This window comes from Vespa mandarinia, chromosome 9, assembly GCF_050613455.1.
Source record: "Vespa mandarinia isolate Hongniang chromosome 9, ASM5061345v1, whole genome shotgun sequence".
Taxonomy (NCBI): Eukaryota; Metazoa; Arthropoda; class Insecta; order Hymenoptera; family Vespidae; genus Vespa; species Vespa mandarinia.
The window spans coordinates 409,611-423,656 of NC_140818.1; the positions used below are offsets into that span (position 1 = coordinate 409,611).

General features: G+C 27.8%; 3 protein-coding genes across 3 annotated transcripts; all 3 read left to right on the forward strand.

The window, feature by feature from the left end:
* The first annotated feature begins 210 nt into the window (after nt 1-210).
* Nucleotides 211-2,065, forward strand: LOC118446429 (uncharacterized). Its single transcript, XM_035877081.2, has 4 exons — nt 211-469; nt 615-729; nt 1,043-1,174; nt 1,336-2,065. Exons 2-4 carry the CDS (start codon nt 672-674, stop codon nt 1,569-1,571), a joined length of 426 nt encoding a protein of 141 aa, XP_035732974.1. The 5' UTR covers nt 211-469; nt 615-671; the 3' UTR covers nt 1,572-2,065.
* Nucleotides 2,066-6,282: 4,217 nt separating this feature from the next.
* On the forward strand, nt 6,283-10,288 carry LOC118446488 (UPAR/Ly6 domain-containing protein CG9338). The gene is made up of 3 exons (XM_035877174.2): nt 6,283-6,540; nt 8,982-9,221; nt 9,342-10,288. Exons 1-3 carry the CDS (start codon nt 6,477-6,479, stop codon nt 9,572-9,574), a joined length of 537 nt encoding a protein of 178 aa, XP_035733067.1. The 5' UTR covers nt 6,283-6,476; the 3' UTR covers nt 9,575-10,288.
* A 556-nt stretch (nt 10,289-10,844) lies between these two features.
* LOC118446435 (uncharacterized) lies at nt 10,845-11,918 on the forward strand. The gene is made up of 3 exons (XM_035877088.2): nt 10,845-10,934; nt 11,325-11,486; nt 11,602-11,918. Exons 1-3 carry the CDS (start codon nt 10,880-10,882, stop codon nt 11,817-11,819), a joined length of 435 nt encoding a protein of 144 aa, XP_035732981.1. The 5' UTR covers nt 10,845-10,879; the 3' UTR covers nt 11,820-11,918.
* The last annotated feature ends 2,128 nt before the right edge of the window (nt 11,919-14,046 follow it).

The following is a 14,046-nucleotide window of genomic DNA, read 5'->3' on the forward strand; positions in this document are numbered from 1 at the left end:
TTAACAACATCTTTATCCCTGACATACTTATAGTAATTAGAAAAGTTGTAACTTTGACTGTATTTATATTTATATATAAATTTTTTTTTAATAAAATATGATACTTGAAATTTGTGATACTTCTTATTATTACATTCGATAAAAACAATTGACGTTTGATTGAAAGATAATAATTTCTCGATGAAAATATGAATCGATTGATCGACCTTGTTTATATCTTCAATATTGTAAGTCGACACTTGTGTGCGTGCTGAAAGATTAAAAGTGGTACACTCCAAATGTTATACTATGTTCCACGATAATCGCGGCTCAGTATAATTAATTCCGCACGATTTGAAACAACTTATTCTGAGGATTCTCCAGGGATCGCTTCAACTATAATTATCAAGCTCTACTAATAACAGACAATAGGTTAAAATTTCTTTATGTCAGTCATAGATCTGATAATGAGTTAATAGAGAATAAAATTGTAAGTAGTTATCGAAAGATAAGATTTTTATTAATAATAATTATTTGCATTAATATATCATTAATTAAATTAAAATAGTTGATATATACATATAAAAATACATATACATATACATATATACATAAGCACTTTATTATATTCATAGCAAAAGATCCAAAAAGAAAGAAAGATTAGAGCTTATAAATGCCCATGAAAATTAATAATGCGAATAAGATTGAATACGTTTTATATCATATTGGTTTTATTATTTTTCCCAAAAGGTGAGTTTAAACAGACGAAATTATTTTTACGATCGATCGTTGATAAAGTAGAAATATTTTTATCATTTTGAGATAAATTATCGACTGTTGATACATATTTGCTCACTCGATAAGCTTCAACCAAACAGTTATTAATTTTTTTGTTAAACAAAAAAATTAATATTATAAATGTTATTTTAATAAAATTAATGAATTATAAGAATAAAAAATGTCTGATCAGATTTTATAAAAAAAAGATTGCCAATTATATTATTTATTTTCAATTATATTAATTAAAGTGTATCTCGAATCAATTAAATTTAAATCAATTTAGAATATAGAGGCAACAAGTGTTATCAGTGCAACAGCAAGAAGGACAAAGACTGCGAATTGGATAAGGTCGATCCAAAATATCTCAAAACCTGTCCAATGACTCATCCATATTGTCGTAAATATGTTTACAAATGTAAGTACATTTCTCTTTCTGTAGCAAAAGGGCAAGTTTTGGAGAAGTGAAAAGAGTTAACGTAGCCGTTCATAAATTTCAAGAAAAAGAAGAAGGAAAAGAGACGAACTATTTTTCCTCGAAGTTTATTTTGCGATCAATGAAGTGAAAAATCTTTTCAGACTATTTCACGGACTCGAGAGAATATTCGACGATTCGTGAGTGTGCAAAATGGAGAAACGCCGAAAGAGAATGTTATCGAGGACGTTATAGTGCTGACAGTTATCAATTGATTTGCGAATGCAACGGTTCTGGTTGCAATCGTAGTGCTAACTTGAAACCTCATTTGTGTTATCTTCATATCCTATCTCAATTTTTAGTCCTTTTATATGCCAATTATATTATATTCAATGTTTAAAAATCATCAAATCATAAATCAACAGGCATTAGTCACTGATTAAAAATAGTAATTTTTCTAAGCCATGAATATTGTAATCGAGTTGAATTATTATTTCTATTTAAATAACGTTAACGTGTGAATATTGATTTTTCTAATATTTATCACGTTAACTTAATTAATAGTGAATTATAATTAATAACAATAATAAATGATAAACTCTACTTTAAATTGAATACAAAAGGTATATCGATTTGAGAAAAATATTTCAGAAACCGATTGAAATTTGTTCCAACGATAAACAACTTTAGGTTTGACATTTCGACCGTTTTCGAAGCATCCTAATATCTGACTATAGTGCCAAAGGAAGCGATAATTCGTCTCGAACGAATGTGAGTAGGCGCCCACTTTTGGTTCATTCTTATGAGTAAAGATTTTTCTTTCACTATTTATTAGACATCTTTGTAAAATGAAAATATTTTCAAAAACAAATTGGATGTTAATAAAAAATTACGTCAAGCAATTTAAAACGAGTTGACACGAAGATTTTTTCCCCCATTAGATTAAATTTATATAATATTATAAAGAAATAGTCTATCTTAGGAATAAATTACTCTTTATTACACGAGTGTATTTGAAAGTTACATACTCAAATTTGTGTCCCTATATATAGACTACATCTAATAATACATTCATTTTATTGAGTTGCCTGTCATTAGGGACACAGTTTAAATTTTTATGTATGTATAGTCTACTTTTCATTACAGTACGTAATAAAGAGTTGCCTGTTATAAGGGAGTGCAAAATTTTATCTCTATTTATAGTTCTTACAGCAAATACATATTAATAGTTCACATATCATCAGGGGCACAAAAATTTCGTTTCAATAAATTTCATTTATAAATGATATATATATAAATTCAGATAATCGGCAGATATGTTATCTAAACAGATCTATTTGATTAATAATTTCTATAATGATAAGTTACATTACACAACACAAGAATGACATCGTGGTGTCATATGACTTTCGGAAAACTTATTCTTTAATAGGATGGGCGCTCATTTTTCCATTCCTATGAATTATCCCCCACCCCCGACCATGTGACAGTCATTCGTTCTCTTTTATCTCTCTTTCTCTTTCTCTCTCTCTCTCTCTCTCTCTCTCTCTCTCTTTCTTTTCTCTCTTCTCTCTTTCTTTACCCCTCCTAACGTTCGATATTATTATTATTTGGGTCGCGGCAATGTGGCGCCGAGCGTCCTGACGCTCTCGTATTCCCTATCCTCGCATTATTTCCATCGTTCCTTGCATTTCAACATTCTCGATACTCTTATCTTTGAAAAGAGAGAAAAAGAGACAGAAGAACTTACGTAGCACTCTTATTGTAGATAACTAAATCAAGTGCTATGAATATTTCTAACAAGAATGATCTATCTTATTGTTAATTCTTCTTGAGAAATATCTATATAATTTTTAAATAAGAATGCGATAAAATACACGATGAAATGGAATAATTAATATTAATTAGATGAACTATGATCAATTCATGGAAAAAATAATGAATCAATTAATAAACGCGAACTTTCCGCCTTCTTCCACGAAGTCAAACTGTATTTTATTAGAAAGTCCTTCGCACGTGTATATACATACATACATACATACATACATACGTTTGCTTTACATGTCCTCCATTGCGTGCTAAAAAATGTTTTAAAACGATATTTAACACTCGTTGAACATATGCCAAAGAACGTTATCTGCACTACGGTCGCTCCTTCGATGGACGAAAGGTCCATTCATATCTATCAGTCCATTATAAGTAAACCATAATGATTAGAATCACATATGAATACCTACTTCTTATGTTTTATAATATACGATTAAACTGTAATTTAGTATCAAGATAATAATCTTATTTAAATTTTTATGTGAAGGAAATTCAATGTATTATACAGGATGAACAAAAAAGTTCTTATGTCTGTATTATAGTATCGCGTTCTGAAATAAAAATTAGGTTAAAAAAAATCATTAAAAAAGAAAAGAAAAAAGAAGTAATCGATTATTAAAATTATCTAAGTACTTATAGATTATCCAGTATATAGAAATAGTCAAAATTAATCCGAGAATAATAATGATCAAGCTTTTCCTGATGATTCGATATTGAGAAAAAAAGATAAATAAAAACAGAAATATAAAAAAAGAATAAAAAATAAAGAAAAACGAAGGAGAGAAAAAAGAGTACATAAAATAACGATCTTGGTTGAAATCGTCCTATGTGAATTCTACTATATGGAGTTTTCTTGGTAATTGCTAAAATGAAAACTCCAAGCTAGACGGCGTCAGTGGCGTCGTAGATGGGCGCCGCGGCGCCAGTCGTCTCTCTTTCCATCCTCTTACCCCTTCAATATGCGTTGCCCCCTTTTCTCCTTCTATGTCTCTCTCTCTCTCTCTTTCTCTTACTTGTTTTTGAAAGATGTCATATACTATACAAGAAACATGTATCGTTTCTTTCTCTTTCTCTCTCTTTTTCTCACTCTTCCTATCCTCTCTCTCTATATATATATATGATACTATTTTGCGATTAACGATAATGTTCATCGACTTTGTTTCAGTACATACTGTAATAAAATTCTAAACGAACATAATTTTTTTTCTTTCCGCTTTTTTATTGAACTCATTTAAATTATTTAACAAATTTAATATAAATTCTATAATTATTATCATTAAAAATAGATTACACGTTAATTTTAATTCACTTTGTTCACATTTGACATTTTCTGATCTAATCGATCATTTCTATCACGATACTCGTCGTTACTTTAATTAGGCTAATAGTCCATTAAACGTGTCACTCCTCTCCCTCTTTCCCTTTCTATTTCTCTTGCGTCTTTGTTGATCTTTCGAGTGTCGGCATTACTCTCGAATTTCCAACAATTTCCTTCGGAATCGTTGCCAAAAAACGAATGCCGGATATACGCGGTTTTGTAACATATAGAAAAAAAGAAACAAAACAAGCCTAATTGGATAAAAGATCGGCCGATACTTGAATTGCCAATTACGTACGTTCGACGTATTCATGAGCGGACGATACACCGTATGAGATAACCTTTTTTTATCTTATTCTTATTTCTTCCTTCTTCTTCTTCTATATCTTTTCTTCAATCTTTTGGCAAAGTTTTATCTTGTTGCCATGCAACAGGTGAATTCATCGTGAAAAGGATTTCTTTCCGAATACTTTCTAATATTTCTTATGATATACATATACATATATATATATATATGTTTTATACAAATTTATATAGCTTCTAGTGTTTCTTCCTATTACATGAAACGAAATAATATTAGATACTCTATGTAAAGGTATAAAAAATGAAGAAAAGAAATAGTTCTTTTATTCCAATAAAGATGAGTTTTTTTAAGTTATAGTAAAGATAAGATTTGAAGCACTTTATATTATATAGAGACCTAAAGAAATGAAAAAGAGAAATAGTTTTTTTATTGCAATTAAGATATGTTTTATAAGTTACAGAGTTCACACACTCTATGTAGAGATATAAAGAAATGAAAAAGAAATAACTTTTTTATTGTAATTAAGATGTATGTTTCTTGTAAGCTACAAAAGAGGTAAGATTATAGAAGATTCGAAGCAGTATTTAAATAGGCAAGTGTAATTATTGAATTTAATAAAGAAAAAAGCAGATAGAAAGAAAAACAAATATTCATTACAATGAAATTATTTCTTTAAATATAAAATATGAAAATAAAGCATACACATTTAATAAAAGTTAATTAGAATGAATTCGAATTAATTTCGAAATTATCATTACAAATTTAAAACTCGAACAGAAATAAAGACAGACAGAGAGAGATATATAGAAAGATATATTAATACATATAAGTATCTATAAAAAAATGAGCGAAGTATATGTGTAATAAAAGTTAAAGAAAATTAATTTAAACTAGTCTAAGTTATATTAAAGTATCGAAAACTGGAACAAATAAAACCGAAGAGAGAAAGATAGAAAAGACCATTAATATATCATTGTAAATATATTTAAAAAAAAGAGAGAAAAAGAAAATAGAATGCACATTTAAGAAAAATTAATTAAAATGAATATAAACTAATCCAAATGTATTATTACATATCTAAAACTCGAACAAACAGAGTTCTCTCTCAGAGTGAGAGAGAGAGAGAGAGAAAGAGAGAGAGAGAGAGAAAAACGTTTATTATTTGGTGTATATATGTATAAATAAAATAGAACAGAGAACACATATAGGAATAATGAAAGAAAATGAATCCAAAACATAAAGTATAAAATTATTATTACATATCAAAAACTTAAATAAACAAAAAACAAAAATGAAAAAAAGAGAGAGAGATAGAAAAGTTTATTAATACCTTGTAAATATAAAAAGAAAAACAAAAACAAACAAAAAAAATATACATAAAAAATATAAACGAAAGAAATATAAATTAAAGGTGATCGTTATTAAGTGAGCAAAGTGTTAAAAAAAAGAAAAGAGAAGAAAAAAATAGAGTAGAGGTAGAAAAATAGAAGGGTGCGAGAAATACATAGGTGGCTTGTACGCATTGTGCGCGATGGGAGAGACTCGTGAGAGGATTGGAGAGAAAAGGAGAGGAGAGGAAAGGAATGGAGAGGAGAGGAGAGGAGAGGAGAGAAGAGAGTCAATGTGTGGAAAGTGGCGAACCACTGGCAGCGATCTCATATTCGCGATCAGGCTGTCGACACGACAACAACCCTTCTTTTCTAAGATTCCGATGATATCGGCCGAGCAAGTGTTTCTCCACTAAACTTTTGTGATTCTTCGAAGGAGAGACAGAGAGAAGAGAGAGAGAGAGAGAGAGAGAGAGAGAGAGAGAGAGAGAGATAGAAGATCGAAAGCTGTAATCGACAGAAGGAGAAATGTATCGAAACTTCGCGATATTTTTCGTCGCACTCGCACCTTTCCTTTTGGTGGTTCGATCAGGTGGGAATTTTTTATAAATTGTTCATTCTTTTTTCTATTTTTTTTTATATACAAAAAAATATATATGTATGTATATAAACGTGAATAATCAAGTGTACTCTTATCCAACGATTTTAATTATTATTTTTGGTGGTTCAATGAAGGTGAGAATTATTAAAATTTTGTATCATAAAAATTGTTTAATCTTTTATTTTTATTTTTATCTTTATTTTTATTTTTATTTTTATATAAATAAAAATGTGAAATTCGCTTTGTGTGACGATTGTAACAAACGTAAAAAGAAAAAGACAATTCGTAAAGCTATTGCTTGTTAAAAATTTTAATGGAGCTAATAAAATATTTGTATTTCCAATTTGCAAAGATAAGATAAATTTTAAATATAATAATTCATAATCCGGGATTTTTGTAAAACTTCGTGTGTTTTTCGAAGATCGTCGACCCAAGGCAAAGTTCCTTCCTACGTGTCCGACTTGTAAGGAACTTTACTACTTTCGACCGAGATAAAGCTTGCTTCGCAAAGTTCTACATAAAACTATTTTCAAACTTCTTATCAAATTTAGTATTTCAAAATTATTTATATTTTCCGAATTACAAATATAACTTCATACATTATCCTAGTCAAAATTACGAATACTTTACTAAGTCAAATTAAGAATAATTTTCTTTATAATTATTAAGACAAAAAAAACAGAAAGATTATAAAATTACGTGTAAGTGTTATTATGGTAAACGTGTAGATGAAGAAAAGAAAAAAAAAATCAAATAGAACTAAAACGAAATCCAATAAAAGGATCATAAAGTCAAATAAAAATTTTCTTTATAATTATTTAGAAAAGAAACGAAATTTGTAAAATTGGATAAATATACAGATCAAAGAAAAAGAAAAGAAAGAGAAGAAAAAGAAAAATAAAAATAAAATGAAAAATAACAGAAAGAAAAAGAGAAAGAAAGAGTGGGTGGCGTCGACAATTTTGGCGCCACATCGCCGCGACCCAAATAATAAGAACACGCGTGTTCCTTAAAGGAGAGCAACTTTTCTATACCTCTACACATTCACTTATACATTTCCTTTCTCTCTCTTTCTCCCTCCCTCTCTCTCTCTCTCTCTTTCTCTTTCTCAACCATAAATATTCTTACGATACGTACATACGCATCCACCCCACTTGACTTAATACTAAAAACATACTAGGGGTTCACCATATTTATCAAGTAAAACGATCAAGATATCTGGCAAACATTACTTGCATTTCTTTTCCAAATTTTAACAATAGAATTGATTTTCCATTACTTCGTAATAATATTTTGTGTTATATTTTATTTTGTATATAGTTATGTAGTTATGATCATGATACATTTAAATAGGAACGTATCTATACATTGTAATGTTTATTAATTAAATTAGTTCGTAGTTGAAAGTGAGTTTTTATTAACAATAAATCTTTTTATTTTTTTTTTTTGTTTGGAGTCTAATAAATCTGTCAAATATGTTGAAGGGTTTATATAGAAATTTCCTTTTTTTCTTTTCTATTTTTTTAGAGTCGGTTAATTAGATCGGAAGAAGTAAAAAAATTTGAAAAATGTTAAGAACCAACTCTTTAACCCCCTACTGAAAGTGAATCTTTTATTGATAATATTTTCTTTTTTCTTTTTTGGTGTCTGATACATCTATCAAATGTGATATTATTTTTATGTACAACGTTTTTGTTTCTATTTTGATTTTCTTTTTTTTCTTTTTTATGGAATCGAACAAAGCAAAAAATTTCTAAAATTTTCAAGAGTGGCCTCACCATCTCCGAAATTCTTTCCATATGAATTATTCTTTTTAATAATTATTCTTGTGTCTTTATAAAAACAAATTGACATTCATAAATGTTCCTATTTAAACAATTACATTCTGTATATATTATTCAAGTGTTAGATAAAACTTTTCTAGTGCAACTCGAAGCAAGGTTTCGTTCTTCACTGAAGAATTTCGTCGTTCGTCGAAGAAAAAGTTTTCAACAAAGACGTCGCTGTTATTCTCGGCACGTAATAATTTTCGCACGTTTGCAGATGGATGGCGCGAAATTACGTAAGATCGTTCCGACAATTAACATCGTCTGTTTTCTTCGAATAACATTAAGATTTTATATAATTTCTTACTTTTCTCACATTGTTTTCTTTTTCTCCCTTTCTTTTCTTTCTTTTTTTTTTTAATCCAGTCTATCATCCTTCAATCTCGTGAAATTTTTATAGATAATTTAACAGACAAATTATTTATTCCAAGTATTTTTCAAATTGAATTAATTAAAAAAACGTTTTTTTAGGTAGATATCAATAATATTTTCTTTAATGATTAATCTCAATGACTAAAGATTAATTCAATCGTTATTATCTCGTAAAAAGATTAATTAATTAATGTTAAAGAAAAAATAATCGACAATGTTTTTATCATTTTACAGATGATATATTAAAATGTTATATGTGTACATCAGTTACGGATAAAGATTGCGGGAATGATATAACAAAATCAAAGGCAATTGAGCCTACGGAATGTACGATGGAAGAAATGACAAAGTGGCAGAACACTATTCAACAGAATAAGTTACTTACGCCAATTTTTAGTATTTTTGCTGTAGATAATCCTCGACATGATCAAAGTATGTTGAAGAATATGGCATGTGCCAAAGTCGATACCAAAAGTGAGTAGAAATCTCTTTTACTAGCTTTCGTTGAAATTTTCTTCGATATATTAAATCCTATTTAAGCTTATCAATTTTTTCCCGTCGTCTCTTTTTCTTTGTTTTCTTTTTCATCAACAGTTCAAGGCCAGGACAAAATAGTGACGATAAGAAGTTGCCAAACGGCACAAGCATTAAATGTTGATCCTTGCACGTCGATAAATGGCAAACTTGGTGGTGGCATGGAATATTGTGGATTATGCGAAGAAAATGGTTGCAACGGTTCGATAACGATTTCCCCAAGTATCAGTAATATTATTTTCATTGTTCTTGGATCATTTGCCTTTGTTCTTATCCTTTACATAGATGCATAACCTCCAACATTCTCTATCACCTCCCATTTTCCAAATTAATCCGTAAATTCATGTCCACTTTCGAATCACAGTTATCGTCGTTGCATACGACCTCTTTCTATCATGAAAATTTCTCCTATCCTCCCGTTCCCCAAGTGTCCAAAGCAATTTCAGCATAAACCACGATGTTTTTTTTAATTTCTTAGGATATGTCGTGTTCGAAATCTAATACGAATATTTAATCTCGAACTACGTATTTTATCCTAATAGAGATAATACATCGAAATTGCAAAAAATTATATTTTCCTCTTGTTATACGCCGTAAATCGAATACGTCGCATGTGCGTTCTTCGCTAGCAAAAGTATATCATATATACACAGACCTCTCAACACACACACACATACACACACACATATAAATATACGTATGAGATACGAATATATACATAATATTATATATATACAAATATGTAAAGACGACTGTTGTTTGTTTAAAAAATAATAAAATTAAACAAAAAAATAAATAAAGAATAAAAAAATACACACACACACACACACACACATATATATGTATATATATATAACTATCGTATCTCTACGTGTATGCAATGGATATGGATTCTCGAGCTTGGATATTGGTATCAAGAAAATGCTAAAGCTTTCGAGGTCAAATAAAAGTGTTTGCCGCACGATAATTATAACGAGCAATAAAAAAGCGTGTTGACTAACCTTGTTTTATTTGAGTTATTCTTTCCTTTCTAAATGATGAAGATTTTTATTCAGTATTACATATAGTATACTTATTAGTATAGTATTATATAGCACCAGTTATTTATGTATATATACTATTGTATCTATCTATACGTAGTATTTATAATATATATTGTGATATATTAGTAGGTGTATTATACTATGATAGTACTATAACTAATAATATATACTATTAAGGAATATACTTTATAGTATCGTGTAAACTACTATTATAATATATTATATAGTACTATATAGTATCATAAAGAAGTATTTCTTATTTTATTTTGGTATAATAAAGTAGTATTATTTAGACACAATAAAAAAATTTTTAAAGAAGAACGTAACGATGGGCTAATCTAATTTTTCAATTAACGTGTTATTTCATATGAAAAAAAAATACGTAAAGTGTCTTTTCTCTCTCTCTCTCTCTCTTTCTCTCTCTCTTTCTCTCCCTCTTTCTCTCTCTTTTTCTTTCTTACCTTTACTTGCTCTTCATTTTTATTACCAAAGATAAGATATCTCGACTCGCTAAAGACGCGAATAGCAGGTGCGTTTTTATTAACAGCATCCGACATGGTCGAATACTTAACAGTGCTGACAATATCTTTGCTCGTCTTTAATGTAATAAGTGAGTAATAATAATTTAATTTTTTAATCGAGATTGACTAATGTGCTTTTTAAACAAATTGTTTTAATTAATCTGATTGGGTACTTTAGTCGACGTCTATGAGAGACCAGAATTTAGTCCTATTTTACGCGTGTCGTATTTCAGAAGGAAAGGAAATGTCTTGTTGAATAAATATCTACTTTAATCTTTATTTTTCTTTCTTTTTCTTTTTTTATGGCGTATATACGTGTCACATGGTTAATTGTTCTACTAACTTTATCTTTCTTGGTTATATTTCGTAATAATTTATACAAGGATTTTATATATATACATATATATATTCCATTGCTTTTGTATATATATACATACACACACAAAAAAAAAAGAAATGCGTCAATGTAATTTTGACAGAATCGACGGGCTGTGAAAATCTATGGTGTTATGAGTGCAATACTAATTTAAAAAATGGCCATCAAAGAGAGTGTAATGATCCTTACGTCCCAGGACATTCTATGGGTTTGGTATTTTGTCCTAGAAATGAATCGTTTCATTGTCTGAAAGGTGTTATAATGTGTAAGTCAAAAGAAATTTTATTATTTAAAATGTAATTTGTTAATTGTTTAAAAATATTTCTATTCATTGATGTGTGGATATATTGTCATTAAAACAATGAATTTCAATGTTATAGATAGGAACATCCTGGTAACGGTAAGAGGATGTGTACCCAGTCGAAAAATTGATCGTTATTGTGAACATGAACAATATTATCCACATTCGAGCATCGAATGTTTCTTTTGCGAGGGCTATGCTTGTAATAATCATCCATCAATGAAACCTAATATTTTAGGAATTGTCGTTCTAATGGCGTTGAATTTGTCAAAAATGTTGATACCGTCAATAATCTAACGATTTAAAGAAAAATTTGTTCTTTTTTGTGACGATATTATTGATATTAATAAATTAAAACGTATGATAAACAGTACAAATAAGTGCAAATAAATTATGGAGAACAATTTATTTATTTATTATCTATTTATCTTGGATTTTTTATTCCTTGGGAACAAAAAAATATTTAGAATGAAGAATATCTGTGTTTTCAAAAAAAGTTTTCTCATTTATTATAATTATATTATTATCTTTTTTTTAATAAGCTTATATAATTTATATTTCTTCTGTCGATATTTTATTTCTAGAAAATATATAAAATAACAAATATCTACATTTTCGAAATTTTGTTTCTTGTTTATTATAGTTATATTATAATAAATTCCCAAGCTTATATTAACATACGTATAAAATATTAAAAATAATTACTTTTTTCTATCAGTTTTACGTTTCTTGAAAACTTACAATTAACTTACAAAAATACAGGGTGATCCAAAACTCTTTAGATGATCTTAAAAATTAATTGATCTTTTTCAATTTTTTAGGATAATTTATTTTTCAGATTATAAAAATATTCCTTAATTTGTAGTCATAAAATTTAAAAGAAAAAGAAAATCTGTTCAAAAAGTCTCGAAAAAGAGTAATTGATTTTTAAAATCGCTTAGGAACTTTTAAAGCATTTGAAAACTTTTGGCCCACCCTGTATAAAAAAAATAATTCGAATATGAAATACGACAATTGTTCTCGTACAAAGAAATGAACAAACGGTGACGGGATAAATGACGAGGAAAAAAAAAAAGAAGAAAAAATACACAAAATATACTGTCTCGAATCTTTGAACGAAAGAGTTCAAAACATGTTTTAAGACCGGAAAAGCCAGTTAACTTTCGAGCTTGAAATTAAATCGACTTATGAATGAACCGGAGAAGAGATCCACAGGCTCACTCCTTCTATGACAATTCGTCAGAGAAGTAAAAGAAGAAGCTGACCTAAACGTTGCTGCATCGTTCTTTCTTCGTGTCTTTCGGAACCGAGGGGAAGGGGTCAAATGATCGAGTCAATTCGGTAATTCTTCGTGAGGTTAAATGTTCCCCTGACCCCTGACAAGTTCTTCTTAACGAATCGGCAAGCCTCGCTTTACATCGTTTCATTTAGCCGTTTCTTCAATAATATTGAATCTGTCAAATTCAATAATAATTACTTTTTATTATTTAATTATTTATTTCATTAATATGCATATATATGTCTATGTATAATTAAATAATTACGAATATTATTTAACGAATTTAAGTTAACCAAAAATTAATTATATAATTAAACGTAAACTAATGAAAAGAAAAATTTCCATTCGATATAATAATCAACATAATTAATATTACATTAAAATATATTTATGAAATATACTTTCTTTCTTTTTTATTAATACACAAATCTGAAAGATCGCGTATATAATTTATTATCTCCGTATAAATCTTTTTATTTTCCTTATCTTTTTCTTTAGTATATTTTTCATTTTAGTGAATTTTATCACGCCGATTGCAAAATAATCGATAAACAAATAAATCAATTGTATTTGGTTGTGCTTAGTTTAAATAAAATACTCAATTAGAATCTAATAAAAATAATTAAATATATGCATCGATAAAAAAGAGAATATCGATAGTATCATCATTTCGAGTACGATAATATCGAAATAACTCACATTGATACGCATTAGGGTTAATCTTCTCCATTAAATCGTAATTATAGATTGAAACGATTAGATAATCGAGTACAAAGAAGAAGAACGAACATTAAGCTACATATATTAAGGATCTTAAACGCAATGTACGGAACAAATAAAATGATATACACTTTTGTTTATTTTTATTTTTTTATTTATTAATATTAATTATTTATTTTCTGCAAAATATCAATTATCGATTGATGTTATAAAATTAAAATAATAAAAAATTAATTAATTTAGAAAATATTTATTTTATCGACCATTACTATTTTTAATGTCGACAAATCGAATATACAATCTCATAAGAGGAGAGAAAAAAGAGAAAGAAAAAGAAAGAGAGATTATTATTATTATTATTATTATTATTATTATTATTATTATTATTATTATTATTATTATTATTATTATTATTATTATTATCATTATTATTATTATGATTATTATTATTATATACATATATTATAATACATATATTATAATACATATATGTATGGTAATGCATAAATTTAATAAATTTTGATT